Here is a 20,027-nt window from a genome sequence, read left to right as displayed (position 1 = left end):
TTCTTAAAATTAAAAGTTCTAGTTGCCTTTTTAAGTAACCGAAATATTGGAGGGCAACTAGGCCTCCTTCCCCACCCCTTATTTCTCAAAATCGTCTGATCAAAACTAAGAGAAAGCCATTTAGCCAAAAAAAGAATTAATATGCAAATTTCATTTTAATAATTTATGTACAGAGAGCCATAATCAGACATGCATTAATTCAAAAACTTTCAGAAATTAAATAAAAAAAACAAGTTTTTTGAAATGAAAGTAAGGAGCGACATTAAAACTTAAAACGAACAGAAATTACTCCGTATATGAAAGGGGCTTTTCCTCCTCGATATCCCGCTCCTTACGCTAAAGTTTGATTCTTTCCCGCAACTCTACTTTTTAAAACAATAAAAAACTTTAGCGTAAAGAGCGGGGTGTCGAGGAGGAAAAGCCCCTTTCATATACGGAGTAATTTCTGTTCGTTTTAAGTTTTAATGTCGCTCCTTACTTTCGTTTCAAAAAACTTGTTTTTTTTATTTAATCCCTGTAAAAAGAGATACACCAACTGAATGTCTATTGGACTGTGCCAGCAATGACTCACAAGTATCTTTCGATTAAGGGTAAAAATTAGATGTAGAAAAGGGTAGTAATTCAGAAGAGGGTTGTAAAATACCTTATAATAAAAAGGGAAGTCTTAACATGTGTTATTACATTGACGAATTGCCGCTCAGAGAAAGAACAAAATATATATTAAAACGTTAGAAAAAAAAGAGAGTTTGTATTTCATAACTAAGGCATGGGTGTGTAAGAGAAAGCTTGTTTAATTTAATTGGATTTTAATGTTTAATTAATTGTTTAATGATTTTTGTTTAGTTTAATTGTTTAATTAGTTTAATGAAAACTCAAAGTTTGAAAATTTTAAAAGAGTACAGAGAAAATGGTTTGGTTATAAGAAATATGATACACAGTTACACAAAATAAAAATGATACACAAAATAAGGCGACTTGGAAGATTCAACAGGAAATACTGGAGGATCTTGAAAATTATTGGGCATTATATGATAAGTTTTTTATGGAAATATATTTGTGCTGATAAAATTTTGACACATTAATTGTTTTTTTTTGCGTGTCACCACAGTCCTGTGACTTTTTTTTCAGTAAAGATATCTTATGAAATCCCAGCAGATTATGAAAGAGTGTAATAATATTATGGAGTTTCCTTAACCAAAAGTCAACCTCAGACCCTTGCGCTCGAAAGCAAAGAGGATTAAAGAAGATGAATTTTACAACTTCGCTAGAAGTTGATTTCGAATTTCGAATTAAGTCTTTCGAAGACTTGATGGTCAGGACTCATTGAAGGTAGACTTAGCTTGCAACTCATTACCACCATTCAAATTTATATAGTGATAAATACATCCCTAGATTGAGAGTTTTACCCCTAAAAAGTAAACACCAGAATCATTTTGACGGGACAAATTTTGAGCATGCTAGACTTATTTTGTTTATATCAAAACCAACTCCCTGGTTTTCGAAGTTTTACGCCTCAATGCTAAGTCTTGACAAGTACTTATATTGAATCATCATTGAGAAATATCTCCGTAGTCAAACTACTACTTGTGCTTGAGACGAGACACAGGCTGTTCAACCCAAGTCGGGACCAAGAATGTACTGGACCACATTCTATCCCAACCTTCGGTCTTCTGTTTGGAAACGCATGATTTCCAACCGAGATCTGTCCCGTTTGCGTCCGTGCTCCCGGAATCCACCTAAAGACTCAAGGTATTTCTTCATTTTAGGATGCAAGTATTTAATTTGGTCTCCTTGCTTTTTCTTCTAACTGATATGGGGGCTAAAATTCGAGGAACCCGTGGCTCAGGTACTCGCTTGGGCACCGTTTATCGTGCCCAAATTATCTGAGCCCTCTGCTCTTGATGATAGTTGATAATGATTATTTCTGACTGCATATTTGCATTAGGTACTCGTTGCTTATTCCTTGGATAAGCTTGAGGCGGCAAATAGTTCTTAGGCACTTCCAGTCAAATGTGTCAAGTTAGTGTTCTTCTTCCGTCTATAACGGTCAGGATAAGCACCCATACTGCAAAATGGAACGAATTTACGCCACACAGACTCGGAGTTCCTGATCTCTTTTCTGACTTTTATCTCATTTTCGATCGTTCTTTATCCTATTCTCTTTCATAGTTGGTCGAAAGCACGTCTTACCTATTATATCCTTGATTTCGTTCAAGGCCCCACCCTTGATTTGAATCAACAAACCAAGGTTTTCTACCTAGCCAAGCTGTTGCATTGAAGGAGACATTTAAGGTAAAACACTACTACTACTACTGCTTATACTACTATCAGGATAAAACAGCCTAAGGCCAACATAGCTTTGAATACTCCTCCTCCACCTAATCCGTTCAAAGCTTGACTCTTGTCTCCTCCCATGAAGTTATAATTTCTTTAAATTCTTTCTTAATACAACTTCTCATCCCATTCGATGACGAATTGCTTTTGTTTAGCCCAAGATCGACGGGCTAATTGACAACCTTTTGTAATCTGCAATCCTTCATCCGTAAAACGTGGCCTATAACCTCAAACTTTCCTTCATTGTAAAAATAAAACCTTGGGTCCAACATCATTCATTGTGTAGATCCTTCATTGTAAAAATAAAACCTTGGATCCAACAGCATTTATTGTGCAGATCCTTCATTGTAAAAATAAAACCTTGGATCCAACAGCATTTATTGTGCAGATCCTTCATTGTAAAAAAAAAAACCTTGGATCCAACAGCATTTATTGTGCAGATCCTTCTTTGTAAAAATAAAACCTTGGATCCAACAGCATTTATTGTGCAGATCATTATAACGGAAAAAATCGATGGTGACGAAACCAAAAACTTCTTGAATAATTATTCTTAAAAGTTCTTAAATTATATTAGTTCTTAAATTAATTAGTTCTTAATTATATTAGTTCTTCAGTTATAATTTGTAAAAGTTCTTGAATAAATAGAAAATAAAACTTGTGCAAATATTCTGCTTAGTAGGGGTTTTTAATATTTATTACAAACAGACTGGTTCATTTAAAGATATCACAACAAATGTCACAAAAAATACACAAACTGAATACGGCTATGTACATGGTTAGGGTATTACATCTAACTTTTATTCTTCTTTTGATTATCTCGTAGTTGCACCTGGTTTAAATAGCCCAATTACAAAAAATAAATAAAAAAAACGTGTCATATAGGACAATGAAAAAAGAAAAGAAAAAAAAGAACTAATTTTACCTCTCAAAGTAAAATAATAATATGAATTTGTAAGACATCTGAAATTTGTCTTTCTTTTGATTATCTCATAGTTTCACCTGTTATAAATAGCCCAATTAAAGAAAAACCTCAGACATGTCATACCGGGACAATGAAAAAAGAACTAATTTTAATTTTCAAAGTAAAATAATAATATAAATTAATAATATTAATATAATAATATTAAGATATAAAATAATTTCCAGAACGACCAAATCATTTAACGACTGATAGCAAGCCTATTTTCGCTAGAAAAAAAGAAGACTCTAGACATAAAAACAAGAGCCAAGATATCATATGGCACTTGTGATGAGGTCGAAAGAGCCAAGAGCTTCTTCCCACTAAGTTTCATTACGATCTCTCCACTCAAGCGTTTTCCAAGATTTCCGGTTTCCCCCTCGAACTCCCCCCAATGTCACCGAATCCGGTCGGGATTTAAAATAAGGGCTCTGAGACACGTGATCTTTCTAAACATCAAATTTCATTAAGATCCGAAAACCTGTTCGTAAATTAAAAATATCTCATTTTTTTCTAATTTTTCGTCCTTCCACTCCCTCCAGATGGTCAAATCAAGGAAGTAACTATTTCTAATTTAATCTGGTCGGGTCTCTGATACGCCTGCCAGCTTCCAGCGATCGCTATATTGATCACGTATCTAGTTTCGGATCTTCTTCATGTAAAAATTGGGGTGGTCCGAGATTCGAGCCTGAGACCTCTCGTACCCTAAGCGAGAAACATTCTCCAAGATCACAAGCCATACTTAAGAAAAAAAATATAACGACAAATAAAATTCTTCTCAACTATCTTGTTCGCTCGTTCCTTCCCCCGTATGGACGAATAGAGGAAGAGAATATTTCTAATTTAATCTAGTCTGGTCCTTGATACGCCTGCCATTTTTCATCGTCCCAGCTTATCTGGAAGTGCCTAAACTGGTAACCCCCCCAACTCCCCCAAAGAGTGCGGATCCGGTCCGGTTATGTCAATAGCGTATCTAGGACATGTGCTTATTTTTCCAACCAAGTTTCATCCCAATCTCTACACTCTAAACGCTTTCCAAGATTTCCGGTTTCCCCCTCCAACTCCCCCCAATGTCATCGGATCCGGTCGGGATTTAAGATAAGAGATCTGATACACGAGGTCCTCATAAATATTAAATTTCATAAAGATCCAATCACCCGTTCGTAAGTTAAAAATGCCTCATTTTTTCTAATTTTTCCGAATAAGGTGCCTCCTCCCCCCCACCAAACTCTACCAAAGAGAGTAGATCCGGCCTGGTTATGTCAATAACGTATCAAGGACATGTGCCTATTTTTCCCACCAAGTTTCATCCCGGTCTCTCCACTAAATGTTTTCCAAGATTTCCGACCCCCCAACTCTTCCCAATGACAACAGATCTGGTCGAGATTTAAAATAAGAGGTTTGAGCTACGAGGTTCTTCTAAATATCAAATTTCATTAAGATCCGATCACTCGTTCGTAGGTTAAAAATACCACATTTTTTTTATTTTTCCGAATTACACCCCCCCCCACAATTCTCCCAAAGAGAGAGGATCCGTTCTGGTTATGTCTATCATGTATCTAAGACTTGTGCTTATTTTTGCCACCAAGTTTCATCCCGATCCCTCCACTCTAAGCGTTTTCCAAGATTTCAGGTTTCTCCCTCCATTCCCCCCATTGTCACCGGATCCAGTCGGGATTTGAAATAGGAGCTTTGAGACACGATATCCTTCTAAATTTCAAATTTCTTTAAGATCCGATCACCCGTTCGTAAGTTAAAATACCTCATTTTTTTTCTAATTTTAACGAATTAACCGCCCCCCACTCCCCCCAGATGGTCGAATCTGGGAAAGGACTATTTTTATTTTAATCTGGTTTGGTCTCTGATACGTATGCCAAATTGCATCGTCCTAGCTTATCTGGAAGTACCTTAACTAGCAAAACCGGGACAGACCGACAGAATTTGCGATCGCTACATGTCACTTGGTAAATACCAAGTGCCATAAGAAACCTCAACCATTTAGTAACGAAAAAAAAACCGATAAATTATAGTATTGGAAAAACGTAAAAAGATAATTGATGGCCCGGCATTTCTTGCTGTAAAAAAAAAAAAAAAAAAAAAATAAAAATTAATGTAAACAATTACCTTTCTGACGTCGTGCTCTTCTTTTGACAACCTCGTAACTTCATCTGTTTTCATCTTAAGCTGGCTTTCCAAATACCTGATTCTACTTAGGAGCTTATTTTTCTCTGCAAACCACTTGCTCTCCTTAGTTCGGGTCACGTTTGTTAATTCCTCAAGCTAGAAAACACAAATGCTGTCATGTGGTTTCTACATTGTCCGATTAAATGCTAACATGCATAATACGATCGGTGGGACTTTTCCATAATTTTCGAGACGAGTAAAGCGGCTCTCACACTGTATGCGTAATATTCTGCGCTAAATGGTTAAACAAATAGAGCCTTTCACACTTAACAAGTCCTTTCACGCCCCGCTGACGTAAAAATTCAGAAGACCCCCATGATCATCGTCTAAAATCATCTCTGTCACCATTGAAAACTGTTCAGAAATTAAAAACAGAGAGATTCAAGCTCCGATCAAGCGTGATAGCTTTCTAGGAAAAGATGTTAATTAATTTTCGAAATTTATTATTTGCTCAACCAGCAATTCCCCATTTTTTCGCCGCTATGTTGGCTTTTCCACAACGTAAAATAAGCCTACGTAACGTAATACTCTATATAAGGCTTAAGTCTACTAGGCATTGCCTGCGTTACTGTCTAAATTTGCTTCACAAGATTTTAAATTTGCTTCCGTTGATTTTTGAATTGAACAGGGAATAGTTGTGGGAAAAGTCAAGTCAGGGTCAATTGTAGAAAAAGCCAAGACAGATTGTCCAATTAAATGGGCATCAAGTGCAAGGTTAATTTTACCCCTTTGATTGCCGGTTGCTACTGTCTTCCATTTATGCTACACCTCTCATGCATGTCACTGCCGAACTAGAGACAACCTGTTGAGGTTCTACCTTGCCTTTTTCGCAATTGTAATTGCCAAATTGACAATTATAATTGACAGGTACATAATAACAGGTACATAATAACATTACAGGTACATATATAACATTACATAAAGTCTTCAATTGTTTAAGTGTGATCGTTAACGGTATACTGTGAAAGAACCTTAAAGGTTTTCTCCTCATTTCTTGCAGGAAAAATTGGTTAACTGTAGTGTATAGCTGAATATGTCCCGTTGTTCTGGTGTAGAGTACAAACACTGCACTCTATCACTCCCCCTCTCTCTTATTATCATCTTATACCTAGATTTTTTTCACCAAAGAGTAACCAGTGTTTCAAAACTATAGCCAATGATTTGCAAAATGCGAGTTTTGTTCTCTCTTTTGCACAACCATATGTTATGTAGTTATGAACAAAGTTTTGTTCTCCCATTTGCAAAATGTTATAATTCTGAACCACGTGTTGTGTAGTAATTTAGCTTAGAGATATAAATTTAATATTGAACTTACTGAATAATTGAAAACTGTCTTAAAAATTGAAACCAATTTGACGAATAGATTGATACAATTGCCAATTTACTGAAGACAATTTTCAGAAAGTTGCAAGTTTTTTGCCTGTTTTGGAGGTAAAAAGATTCGATTTTGCTTTGAAACTAACAGAAACAGAAAACTGGCACAGAGAACTGAGCAAAGTTGGTGTGAACGGCAACTTGTTGCTTTTAAATTTTATTAACAATATTTCTTCTCACCCCACTTTGTAGTGGCCTCACACCACTGCCAGCTTAGGCATATAAAAACCGAGAAAAATAAGCGTGAATATATGTATTGGCTGTCTTTACTTTTTGCTTGGGCCAGATTTTATATTTCCGATCCTCACACGGTAGAATACGTTTTTCAAGCATGTCGTTCAACCGAATCTTTGGCCATCGACTTAGATAATTGGTAATCGATAAAATACCGGCCAATCAAAAGGCTGAAAACAATCATGTAAAGTTAATACAATGTTTCCACTTCTTTGGACTTTTCTATAGATTTACGGAATTTGTTTCTATTTACGGACTTCGCAGCTAAAGAACAACGTCGAAGAAACCAGAATCCTATTGGCAGCGTCATGTTCACCCTTCCCTTACAGTATTTACCCCAGATCACCAGAGAGCCCTGCTACAAATCTAAATTTTCGACACCAACTCTTCGTCAGCCTAAAATTTTGATAAAATCTGATTTGATACTTTTTTCGTTTGTGGTATTGAGTGTCAGTTATAGAAAACATACAAAACATTAGAAAAACAAACATTTCAATTATAGAAATGTTTAGTAATGAAAAACATTATTCATTACTTGAATAATGATTATTCACAGAAAACAAACATTTCAATTATAGAAATGTTTAGTAATGAAAAACATTATGTCAGATAGTTTGAACATATTGCAGACAAACCGTGAAGTGAACGAGACTCTGAAAATACAATTAGTAAATTTTTTGCCTATGTTAATTTGTTTTGTTCTCTGATATAATGATAGAAAAATCTATAATGAGGGAAAATTTAAGGGAAAAACTCAAAATTAAAACAAAAATAAATTAAAATTATTGTTCATGTTTATACTAGCGACGACCCTTTTAGACAAAATAAAATTAATTAAAAGAATATGAATCTTTACCCATGCCAATAATTTCCCAAGCCCAGTACGGGAATGAGCCTGACTACCCATGAATGGTAGCCACGATTACTTTCACTACATCATTACGAGAGCAAATAATTGTATTTGAATGATATCTTAAGTAACTTCATGTTGTCCTGTTGGTTCAACGCTTCACTTATGCACATGAATAGCAAACAGTCGAGCAGTGTTTCCAAAATTGCTTCGACGGAACTTCTTTATTCAATAGTTTTTTTTTGTTAATGGAACTCTAAATGTAATTTAATTATTATTAGCATAAATAGCTTATGCAGGAAATATTTACGGAAATCAAACTTTAAGAAAGTTATCAGATAGGCAACTTTATAGAAAAGAACGAACATAAATTCTTACAAATAGGAGTTTGGCTACTAAATACCATTCCCGCTTCCCCAAACTTAACCGTTCTAGAAGTTTTTTCTTATAATTGTTTTTTTTTTCCTTACATTTGGGTTTTATCTCGGTCCAGAGTGATGAGTTGGAGCCTTACGACAAACCTTCCTATAATACCCTGAATGATAGTATTTCACTTTTAGGTGATGTTCTACCCACTCCCAGCATTAGCTTTAATACTTACAGCACGCCAAAGTTACCTCAGAATAAAGCTTTTTTGAAAAAATTTGCTTATATAAGAGTTTGGTAAAACGCGTCATCATTTCCCCGTTTTACTCCTTACGAATGCCGAAACTTTGAATTTTGAAAAGTTTCCTGGGAGGGTGTAAAGAGGGGGGCCTTAAATAGATTAGGTTGGAGGAGGAGCGTGCGTAGCTGTGTTGGCCTCAGGCGGCTTGGTGCTGCAGTGAGTTATTAGTAGTAGTAATAGTAGTTGAGTTAGAAGCAACAGCAAAATTGAACCACATTGATATAATTGCAGTTACTGAAGTCTAGGCAAAAAATCCTGATATCCTTAAAATAACTGGTCTATTGGAATTTATAAAGCTACGCGCAGTTGACCACCCACTCGGGAAAAAGGAGAAGGAGTAATTATTTTCGCTAAGGATTGCCTATCTCCTACCCTTATCAATGTGCCAGGACTAGGGGATTGCGACGAAATCATTTTGATATCTACTAAGCCCAAATGCCTGCCTCGGCCTTACACTAATATAATAATTGGCTAATTCTATTATTCACCCGGACAGAATGCTTGTTCTTGTCGTAATTTTCATGATATTCTACAAGCAAATCTTCACTTTGTGAACATATGCCAGCATCTTTATAGCAGGAGACACTAACGAAATAAGTCTTGTCTTGTTTTGTCGTGTGTAAATCTTAATTCAAAGATTAGTTTGTTTCAAACAAAATTAATAACAAATTACCAAAATTGTTTCCCAGAGGTAACCAAGAAGGTATGTTCCTCAGATAAACCTTACATTAATGAAAAAATAAAACGACTAATCCATTTGAAACTAGAATTTTTCGCCTTGGAAAGAAAGCCCCTCCGCAAACAAATAAAGAAAGAAATGTGTCGTGCTGCTTCCCGTTATGGTAAGAATAAATTGAACTGCTTAAAACAGAGGAAACCACAGCAATGGTTTAAGATAAACTGTCATCACCTGTTGTTAGCATTTCTAATGATATTAGTAATTCCGCATGTTACCCGTCGTGCTGGAGGCTAGGTTACATTACTCCAATCCAAAAGAAGGAAGGCCTGAATGATTTTACAGGGGTACGACCTATCACCTTGACCACAATTTTCTCAAAAATGTACGAGGTTTTTTTTAGCTCAATGGTTAAAGGCAGAGATTCTTGAACTTACTTACAACAGTTTGGAGGCCTGAAGGAAACACCTACTTCACACTACCTTGTTAGTCTTCTTGATACCATTCTTAAAAACCTTGAAAACCCTGATTCTTGGTTGAATCTTTGATTAATTGATCTCTAGAAAGCGTTCGAAAACCTGACAACAACATCTTTGTGAATAAATTGCTGACGGAGTTTCAAGTGAGTTCCTTTTCTATTAAAATTGTTGCCTCCTTTTTAACAAATTGTTTTCAAGTGCTTAAATTTAAAAATGCTAATTCCGTTCCCCTTGCTATCTTTTTTGGGGTCCCCAGACAACCTTGAAGGGTTCCATTTTATTTTTTCTAGATCGGTCTCAATTTCGTTTGGCCCTTTGAGAAAGGCCAAAAAAGTACGATGTTTGGCAAACTATAATCTGCAATACGTGGCTTGGCTAAAATCTTGATTCCCCCCACCGTAATTTTTGAAACTTGTTCTTCAAAATTTACGTGTTATCTCCCAAAAGAGAAGTCCATATTGATTGTGATGCAACCTTGTTTTTACGGATGAAGTCCCTAAGGCATACGGAATGCTTATATCCCCAAGGAATTCTTGTAATCGTCATACTCGCACAAATTGTATCCCTTGTTCTTGTCTTGTTATGGCTATTATTCTTGATCTCTCTCCCTTTTGGCGTCTGCTGTCCGATAAAAACAAATGTACACTCCGGTTTTGTTTTTATCGTTTTTTAAAGTTTCTGTTATGTTTGCCCCCTTTGTCCCCTTGAAGAAGTAATTCCATGATAAGTGTAAAGACCGTATTCCTGATCCGTATCTGGCTATACAGAAAACTACTCTTATGTTTCAGCATAGTTTGAGGAAACACCCTGTATCAATTTTCTTCATTAGTCTTTGTTTCTTTAATAGTGTTTTTCTCTGTATTAGTGTTTATCTTTAGTATAATTTGTTTTTCATTACTCCACTTGTGATTTTGTATCTTAGAAGTGGGAAATAAAACACATCCACTTATGGAGTATTTGACCCCTGTAATTATTCCCTCATTTGTCTTCCCATCCTTCCGAACTTTTTCCAACTACGAAAAAAGATAACCTGGAGTCATACTAGTCTACTTTTTCTTCTTCAACGCCCTCTTTACTAATAATACTATCCAAGTAAGTGAAGCTGTCCACTTGATCCATTTTCCCGTTACTTAACATTACTTTTTAACTTTACTTATTCTTATTCTAAACGGTTTAATCTTTTGAGCATTTATTTTTATTAATATTATTTTGATATTTTGCTCCAAATAATAATTTTTATATTATTGCTTGTTCTTGTAACCATTGACTATTTTGACCCTTAAGGGGAGAGAAGTTGCATGGAGTTATAGCAATTAAAAAACAACTAAAGAGTTCAAAGAAGAACCTTCTTTGATGAAACACTTGTAGATCAAGTATTTGTCTCTCTGTTTAATTTTGTTCAAACTTTTTAACTTTATAAATAGAATATTAGCAATGCTAGGTATCATTAAAAGATATATTAAGAGATAATAAATGGAGATAAGGAATAATAATAGCAAGAAAAGAACTAACGTGATTTGCAAGAGTAATTTTTCGTTGCACCTGTAACAGAATCCTGTATGAATGATAACATATTAAATTAGCATTATTATACATGCTGAATATGAAAAGTGGTACCAGGGCCTGCCAAAATCTCCATTATTTTTGACGACTTTACTTGTTTTTGCTTTTGTCGAACTCCCTTCTTCTTCCCGCAACTAAATTCAGCGTAAATACATGACTACGGTATATTTTGGGCTATCATACTAAGCTAAATCGTAAAATAAGCTAAAGAGCAGATGTAGATACAAAACTACATCTTCTTTGCATTATTCTAACGCTAGATCTAACAGTATTTGGCTTTGATTCGATTGCCTATTGAAAAAAAGAACCCAGAAATTATTTTATTTTAAAATACAATTTCATGATTCCACAGGGAACCAGGACTTCATTTTTGGGCAACAACGTATTAATTTGCGTAGCACTAAACACAAAATGGAGTCTATCCTATGAGGACAGGGGAGGGGGAGGGGGTCATATTTTGTATTTCCCAGTTTGTACATTTAAAAGGAATTTCAAAGTGAATTATTCGTAGTCTGCAATAATTTAATACAGCTTCTAAGAGCCCTTTTATAATGGAATTCTACCATTATCATGATTCAGCCAACACCAATTTGAACCAATCAGATTTTTGATAGAATTTTGTGACTGGTTGAAAAATTCTGATTGGTTCGAATTAGGGCTAGCTATATTTCAATATTAGTAAAATTTCACTGTTAATCTGGCTTAATTTCGGTAAAACCCTCAGAATCTTGATCCAAGTCTCGACTGTATTCCAACACCTTTGTTTATTTCGACTAAACCCACATACATTTCCAATCAAACTTTCTGAAGGCTGTCCAAATCATAGCCCAACTCTCCAAAAATGACCAGCTCCAAAAATACTAATGGTAGGGTGAATAATGTCAATCAAAACGAGACTTAACCAATTGCTCTCTTTCTTAGCCAAAAAGCAGGAACTCACTACTTCCTTACTTTAGTTCTATAGGAAATCTATGTACCTTACTCCTCATTAATGACTACAAGAGAATTTTTAGTGTATAAAGAATTGTCCAAGAGTCAAAACCAAATGTTTAAAGCAAAATTTCTGGCAAGGACCACTCCCAAACTGTCTTCAGTGGCAATAACAATAGAAAAAAAATTAATGAACTTGATTAGGCAATGTTCTGCCACTGGTATTATTGAAAACATTGCCGGTTAAAAAGCAGAAAAATTAAAAAATTTCGGCTGAGACTTCCGCTCAACCGTCCTGAGTGCAAAAAAAAAGAATAAAAGTTCTCGGGAGAATTAAAGACAAAACTTAAAACTACTTTCTTAGCTAATAATAATAATAATAATAAAAAAATAGTGAGTCTGATAAGGAGTTTAAATATTGCTGTAAGCACTGCCAGCGAAAAAAAGAAATAAAAAAAACCAATACTAATAAATAACAATGTTTTAATAAAAAAAAAAATGTTAAAACACATTTAACCTTCTAAAATAAATCAACAAACAAAATTACAAAAAGCGCACATTACAAAAACGTTCACAAACGTTTCAAAAACTGAATTAACAAAACGATGACAAGCAACGGGAAAAGGCAAGAAAGCGACTGAATTCCAAAAATAAAAATATATGAGAACAGTCATTCAAGAACTCAACCAAAAAAAGATTCTATCTGCAACAACTGCTACTCAAAACTCACCTCAGCATCAAGTCACCTGAGGCCAACACAGCTACGTGTGCTCCTGCTCCCTCCCAAAGTGTTCAAAGCCACCCTCTTCACACCCTCCCAAGTGTTCCAATTTCTCTTAATCTTCCCTTAAGACTTCCTCACATCCCAATCATGGACAACCTATTTTTCGTTTGGTCCTAAATGGCTGGCTGATAAAGACGATCTTTGGAAATATTTCATCCGTCATACCTAGCCGTGTCCTAGCCATGTCAACCTTTTTCTCATTATACTCCAAAAAATCCGGATTGAACCACATTTTTCGTATAGTTTACTGTTTTAAATACGGTCAGTCAGATGGATGTCCTAAACTGTCTGTAGACTATTGCTCTGGAAAATAAATCCTATTCCGTCTTCCAAAACAAAAACGCTCCATAACCATACTTGATTGAATTCCCCGTATTTCCTAACATTTAAAGATATACATGGCAGTGTAAATTTCCGTTTGACTAATTCAAACAATCAGATTTTATTTCACTTTTCTTGGTATTTTAACACCATAGTCTTTCATTGCAATCAGAAGACGCTCAATGAAAAACTGAACTTGAGACGACCTTTCAGTGAAAATCAATTATACAAACTGCATAGGCAGCAGCTACAGTTCGGAATAAAACATCACCCAACATCACGGCAACAAACATAACAAGACGATAATTATGACAACATGTGGCGTCAAAATCATATTTGCAATGGGTTTTGACATAATGCTATACAAATTTCATCAGTAAATATAAGACCATTCATCAATGTTGAAACGTTAGCATTGTCATAAAAAAGGCTAATGTAGTTAAAATTGAGTGTGTTCCAGGTGAAAGTGAATTAACAGCTGGAACGACCGAAAATTAAATTCGTATTATATTTTGTATTTATTTTTTGGATACGGTTTACTAGCGTGTTTAGTGAATTAAGTGAATAGCCAATGACCGATTTTATGAGAATTAGTACATCAATTTGTACTCCTTTTTCATAATTTAGGGGATTTCCATATTATATACCTAACCATTTGCCGTTTTAAAATGATCACCTTGAATAGTGATCTACTAGGTTGCAGCTACCGTTACAACCATGATTACGATACTCACCTTGAATAGTGATTACTGTGTTATTCTTTTTCAAATTTTTTACAAATTTATACCTTTTCAGAGGCCTTTGAAGCATCAAAAGATTTTTTCAACAAAACAATTGTTTTATTTCTGATTATGTCTGTTTAAAATCATGTCTTCTGTTTCATCATTTTGCAAGTAAATCCCCATTTATATTCAAAATGTGTTCCTTTTTAACATACCTTATTTTTCAACTCCATTACTTCATCTGTCACCTGTGAAGTCTCATCTTTTCGCTTTTCTGAACTCTTTAATTTCTTTTTTTCCTCTTCAAGCTGCAGCTGCCATCTTCGTTTTTCATTCTCCATTTGCTTCTCAAACCTATTCTTTTCTTCAGTTAGGGTTGATTTCAATTCATCAGCTTCTTTTCTAGACTTCCTCAGGCGATTTGCTTCTTTCCGAAAAACATTAATTTCTTTTTCAAGTTCTAATATACGAGAATGTATTGCAGTTGTCGCAGCGGGTGTGTTGTTATTTTCGATCCCAATGAGACCAGCTTGCTTCAATATCCCATTGTAATCATCGGTGTTACACTGAATCTCTTTAAGAACCTCACTTACTTCATTATTATACTTCTCTTGGTCCTTGAAAGCTTCCCAGATGGGATTTGAGGGAGTCAACCCCCTTTTTGAGGGGGGCGGAGAAACAATCATTCCACTTGTGACTTTCACTTTGGTAATTGCTGCACTGTTTTTGTCACAAAATAGCTGGACTGGCGTATTCTCCTTATCCGATTCTTTCATTTTAAAATAGCTATCAGCATGAGTGATCATGCTTTCAGCAGTGTTATCAAATTTTGTGCGAATTTTTTGGACAATATCACTAGCAAATGTATCACCGACAGTTTTCACACGAGAAGGGTCGTCAGATTCGATTTCATCAACACCGTAGCTCGTAACCATTGTATCTGAATCAGAATCAGCCTGAAAAAAACAACACTGAAAATAAATAAAAAGAAAACCTGTAGATATAAACAAAGAAAAGAAAACACATATAAAGAAAGAAAGAAAACACAAAAGCGGGTTTTTCAATCAGTTTTCCAGAAAATTTTCTGGGAATTTCAACACAGACACAAATTTCAGGAATAAAACTTCATGTTCATTGCTGGTTATACGGAAGCTAGTTTCACTGGTTTTCTCTTACTTTGTGAAGCAAATTTCAAGACTGAAAAATATCTATTCATTGCTGGTTTTACTTTTGATCCCGCAGAAAAGTCTCTACGCGTTAGACCAAATTAGTTTTCGCTTTTTTGGCAGTGTCAAGGTTTTTTGGCAGACACAATCTGTTTTCTGCAGTATCGAAAACTACTTCTGGGAGGAAAGGGGGGTTGCAACATGGGTAAGGGCTTACGGTCTTTTTTTAGCGAATAATATGTATATCAACAAAGTCGGATTTTGCGTAATCCTGCTTCTCCGAAAATTATCTAGGATCGTCCTTGTTGGCCGACCATCTAGGATCAAACAAAAAGCAGGCCGCCCTCAAACGGGGTGGGAAGTTCGTGTGGGAAGATTTAATGGAAATTGGAACTTCTTGGCAAGGTGTAAAGAGGGAGGCTTTTAATAGATTGAAATGGAGGAGGAGCGTGCGTAGCTGTGTTGCCCTTAGACGGATTGGTGCTACAGTGAGTTGTTAGCAGTAATAGTAGCAGTAATATTAGTGGTTTATTGGGTACTAGTTAACTAAACAAAACACACCCAAGAAGTGAAATTAGGTTAATCCTGATATAACCTTCATATAACCTATCTATATATATAAAAATAAGTTGTCTGTCTGTGTGTCTGTCTGTGGATCAGGTGACGTCATGTTTCTGTGTCGGCTGACGTCATGAAGTTAGTTGTCGTCATTTTTGCTATGACGGTGACGTCATTAAAGATATTTAAGACATATATGTTCACGTAGAAATCTATTAATGTTTAAGTTTAAAATGACTGATGAACTTACAATGGCAAAAGCCGATGAAGATGCTCAAAGAGTCTATGCCAAAAAACTTGCTGCTGATAGAGAAAGTCAGAAAAGAAAGCGTGCCGAGGAATCAAAAGAACAGCAAGGAAACAGGCTTGAGGCTAAAGAACGCAAAACCGCGCAGTTAGATGAAGATCCACCTGGACAGTGAGAGTCAAAACATATCAAAACTGAAAATGATAGCGATGATGATTGTGTTTGGGATTTTGACTTGGATAAGGTCATCAATGCCTACCAGATTTTAGTTAAAAAAACAAAGGTTCGGCGATATGTATTTCATAGTGAAGCTGAAAAATAAAGAAGAAAAAGAAAACTGAAAAAAGAAAAAATGTAAAAAACTAAAAAATACTAAAAAGAAAAAACACTCAAAGAGAAATTACAGACCGGGACACAAATGACGACCGGGACAGAGGGAATATAAATAACGACCGGGACACTCAAAGAGAAATTACAGACTGGGATACCGGGACACAAATGACGACCGGGACACAGGGAATATAAATGACGACCAGGACACAGGTATTTAAGAATATCGTTCAAAGACAAATTTTTAATTGTAAGAAGACCGTTGAAAGAGAAATTTCTAATTGTAAAATGACTGAAGAACCTACAATGGCAACGGTACCACCATCGAAGTAGATAACCAGTGGGTTGTTCCATATTCCCCATTAGTGCGAAACGTCAACCCCAAGTCAAATTCGTGCATTGTTTGGCATCATTTTAACAACTTGCTCTCCATCAGCTCCTACAGAGTTATGGGAAAAATATAAGTCAAAAATGTCCGAAGATATACTCCATCGAAAACAGTTAGAGACGTCAGATATGACTTTTGATTTTACATCAGAAATTTATAAATACACTTTAGTTATTATAGAAGATTTGTGCGTACGTATGGCAAACAAACCTCTTCAGGATTTGGGAATGCCTTCACCTAACCGTATCGCTGCTGTTTCGACATGTGTAGAATCGGATCGTGAAAAAAGTTACAGTACGAATGATCTACTGTCGTATGTACAAAATAACATTTCCAAGTTAACGTCGGAACAAAAAGACATTTATGATACGATAGACTCAATTTCAGGACGTATACAACTACCTGCTGATTTCTGTAATTTAGTGACGTCCAAAAATGAATTGATTGAAAAAGTATTTCCGAATATTCTAAAAAATTATAAAAATAATAAATGGCTAAGTGAAAGAGCGATTCTCGCACCCAAAAATATAGACGTCCACGAAATCAACAATATTGTTTTGACCAAGATTCGAGACCAGGCAGTCCTTTACAAGTCAGTCGACACAGTTTTGGAACCAAATGAAGCGGTTAATTATCCATCTGAATTTTTAAATTCCATAGATCTTTCAGGGTTTCCACCACACGTGCTACAACTAAAAATAGGCGTACCAATAATACTTTTAAGAAATATAAACCCACCAAAGCTTTGCAATGGCACGCGACTTGCCGTAAAAAAACAACAATGGAAAACCTAATAGAGGCCACAATCTTGACAGGGCCTTTTGAGGGTGAGGCTGTTCTTATTCCTCGCATTCCCATGATTCCAACGGATCTGCCTTTTCAATTTAAAAGATTGCAATTCCCAATTCGATTAGCATTTGCAATCACCATTAACAAAGCTCAAGGTCAATCATTAGAAAAATGTGGTATAGATCTTAATACTGATTGTTTTTCCCATGGACAATTGTGCGTTGCATGTTCGAGGGTCGGTAAACCTGACAATCTATTTATATGCAGCGACAATTGGACAGCGAAAAATGTTGTATATTCGCAAGTTTTACGCAGTTAATTTGTATTGTATCTATCTATCTATCTATCTATCTATATAAAAACGAGTTGTGTGTATGCATGTTTGTTTGTTTGTAAAAAGAGCGTTTGCATATGACGTCATTATTAGTACATACGGCTTTGTATATGCACAGACAATGGGAAAGCCAAGAATGTTGTATATTCGCAATTTTTACGTAGTTTAACTCCTGCAGACGAAATGAATGCTTGCCTGAAAAATTCTAATTTATGGGCACACGTAAAAATATTAAAATTAACTACAAATATGCGTGTCCGATTGCAAAACGATGACTCTGGTCAAACATTTTCAGATCAATTGCTGGCAATTGGAAACGGAAAGCTCCCAGTAGTGGGAAAGCCAAAAATGTTGTATATTCGCAATTTTTACGTAGTTTGAAACACATATATAAATCTATCTATATTCACAGGTGGGACACAGGGACACAACTACAATGGCGCGTAACTAATATGGCTCGTAACGACTTACGCGCGCGGGGGGGCTTGGGGGGCGCGAAGCGCCCCACCAACTAGGTGTTGGGGTGGCGCGAAGCGCCACCCCAACAGCTAGTACTTTATATAATACTATAATTTGGGCTATATATTTGAACATTATGGGGGAGGGACAAAAGTATTTGAACACCGCCACTAACCTAACCCCCATCCCCCCACCCTCTAATGCTAAATATATAGCCCAAACTATACGAGTCCTATGCATTCTGTCTAAGTCCAATTTGTATCATTCGTCACTTTTCTTTGTGGTTATGATACCGGTTTTAAATCTAACCTAAGCGTAATTCTTGAGTGCGTTTCGTTTAATTAACAAGTACCGTTTATTGTATCAGAAAACAGGAGGTAGTGGAGACTAGCATTAGCGATGAATGGCTTTTTCTACAATTAGCCATGACTTGATGCCCACAACTATTCCATTTTAATCCCCCTTTTTTTTCATTTTAGTTCTCCTTGGCACCCATTTCCAAGTTTTGATGTATTTTCAGTACATGTCTGATGGATTTAATCAAATTACAAACAAAAATATTTCCATCGAGGATTAAAGTTTATCGTACTGTTTTAGCAATTCAAAGGACAGTTCTTTACTATCATTTTCCATTACTAATGGTTTTACATATTTTGACTTTGATTGGATAAATTATAGCTAATACCACTACTAACAACTCACTGCAGTACCAAGCCACATAAGGCCACAAAACATCGCACGCTCTCCTCCACCCCAACCTTTTCAAGGCTTTACTCTACCCCAAGAAGCTTCCAGTTCCTATAAATCCTTTCAAGGCCGTAATCAGGGGAGGTTGACACCCCCCCCCCCGAAATATTTGTCCGACACGTAAAAACGTAACAAAAACGAATATAATTTTTTATGTGTTTTGTGAAGGTCTTTTTGCTGGACACCCAGAAAAAGATCTTTTTGTACCCCCCCCCCCCTGAAAAACAATCCCGGATAAAACCCTGAATCATTCCCAATGGTCTGTCCAATACCATTCACAACTTGGTTTTCGTTTTACCCCTGATAGACAACAAAAAGTAATAGTCTTTATCGATCTGTCAACCTTCATCTGTAGAAAATGCCCCAATTTCTTTCTTTTCAGCCCTAAAAAGCGAGACGGCCATGCTATAGCATCTGTATTGCCAACAGACAGATGTGATTGAGTGGTAGGCACCTTTAGGATTTTAAAATTACTGTTCCTTCTCTCTCGCATCTGCTTATCTTGTACTGGACAAAAAGAATCCAAAAACATCTGAGAAGCAGTCCATGTAGAAAACCATAAAAAACACGAGCAGATATTTCAACATCTTGAAAAATAAACCAGGTAGCTTTGAGCAATCTGCCTTTAAGATATTATTCTTCCCTAGCTGAAGTTATTTTTAAAAGTCTCATTTAAATGTGGAATGCTGAAAAGCTCAATCTCAAGACTTGTTTTTTTATTATTATTAAAAATAAAGCATTTTAACTTTGGAGAGACGAATTACAAATTTAAGTCTAGATTCAGAGGGCGGGTTTTTCTTTTCTTTCACCTTAACTAGGGTAATCTAGACAAATGAGTTATAGCTTTCCCTTTTCCCGTATCAGCTACAGTGTACAAGTATCGTTTAGTTGAATTTTACGGAAACTGATTTTTCACTTAGACCCGCATCCGTG

At 35.8% G+C, this 20,027-nt stretch overlaps 1 protein-coding gene across 3 annotated transcripts in view; it reads right to left on the bottom strand.

Annotated features, from left to right (window-relative positions):
* LOC136026590 (centromere protein J-like) overlaps window positions 1-20,027 on the bottom strand; it is a 111,481-nt gene that overhangs the window by 51,892 nt on the left and 39,562 nt on the right. For all 3 annotated transcript variants that reach the window (XR_010617341.1, XM_065703301.1, XM_065703302.1), the window contains 2 exons: window positions 14,292-15,032; window positions 5,417-5,572 (listed from right to left, as the gene is read on the bottom strand). Coding sequence is in view for 2 of the 3 variants with exons in the window: in XM_065703301.1 (XP_065559373.1) it covers window positions 5,417-5,572; window positions 14,292-15,032 (897 nt within the window). In the remaining variant the exon portion in view is untranslated. The remainder of the gene's footprint in view (window positions 1-5,416; window positions 5,573-14,291; window positions 15,033-20,027) is intronic.

Source organism: Artemia franciscana, chromosome 4, assembly GCF_032884065.1.
Source record: "Artemia franciscana chromosome 4, ASM3288406v1, whole genome shotgun sequence".
Classification (NCBI taxonomy): Eukaryota; Metazoa; Arthropoda; class Branchiopoda; order Anostraca; family Artemiidae; genus Artemia; species Artemia franciscana.
Note: the sequence above shows the minus strand (reverse complement) of the source record. Positions and strands in the feature narration are given on the sequence as shown.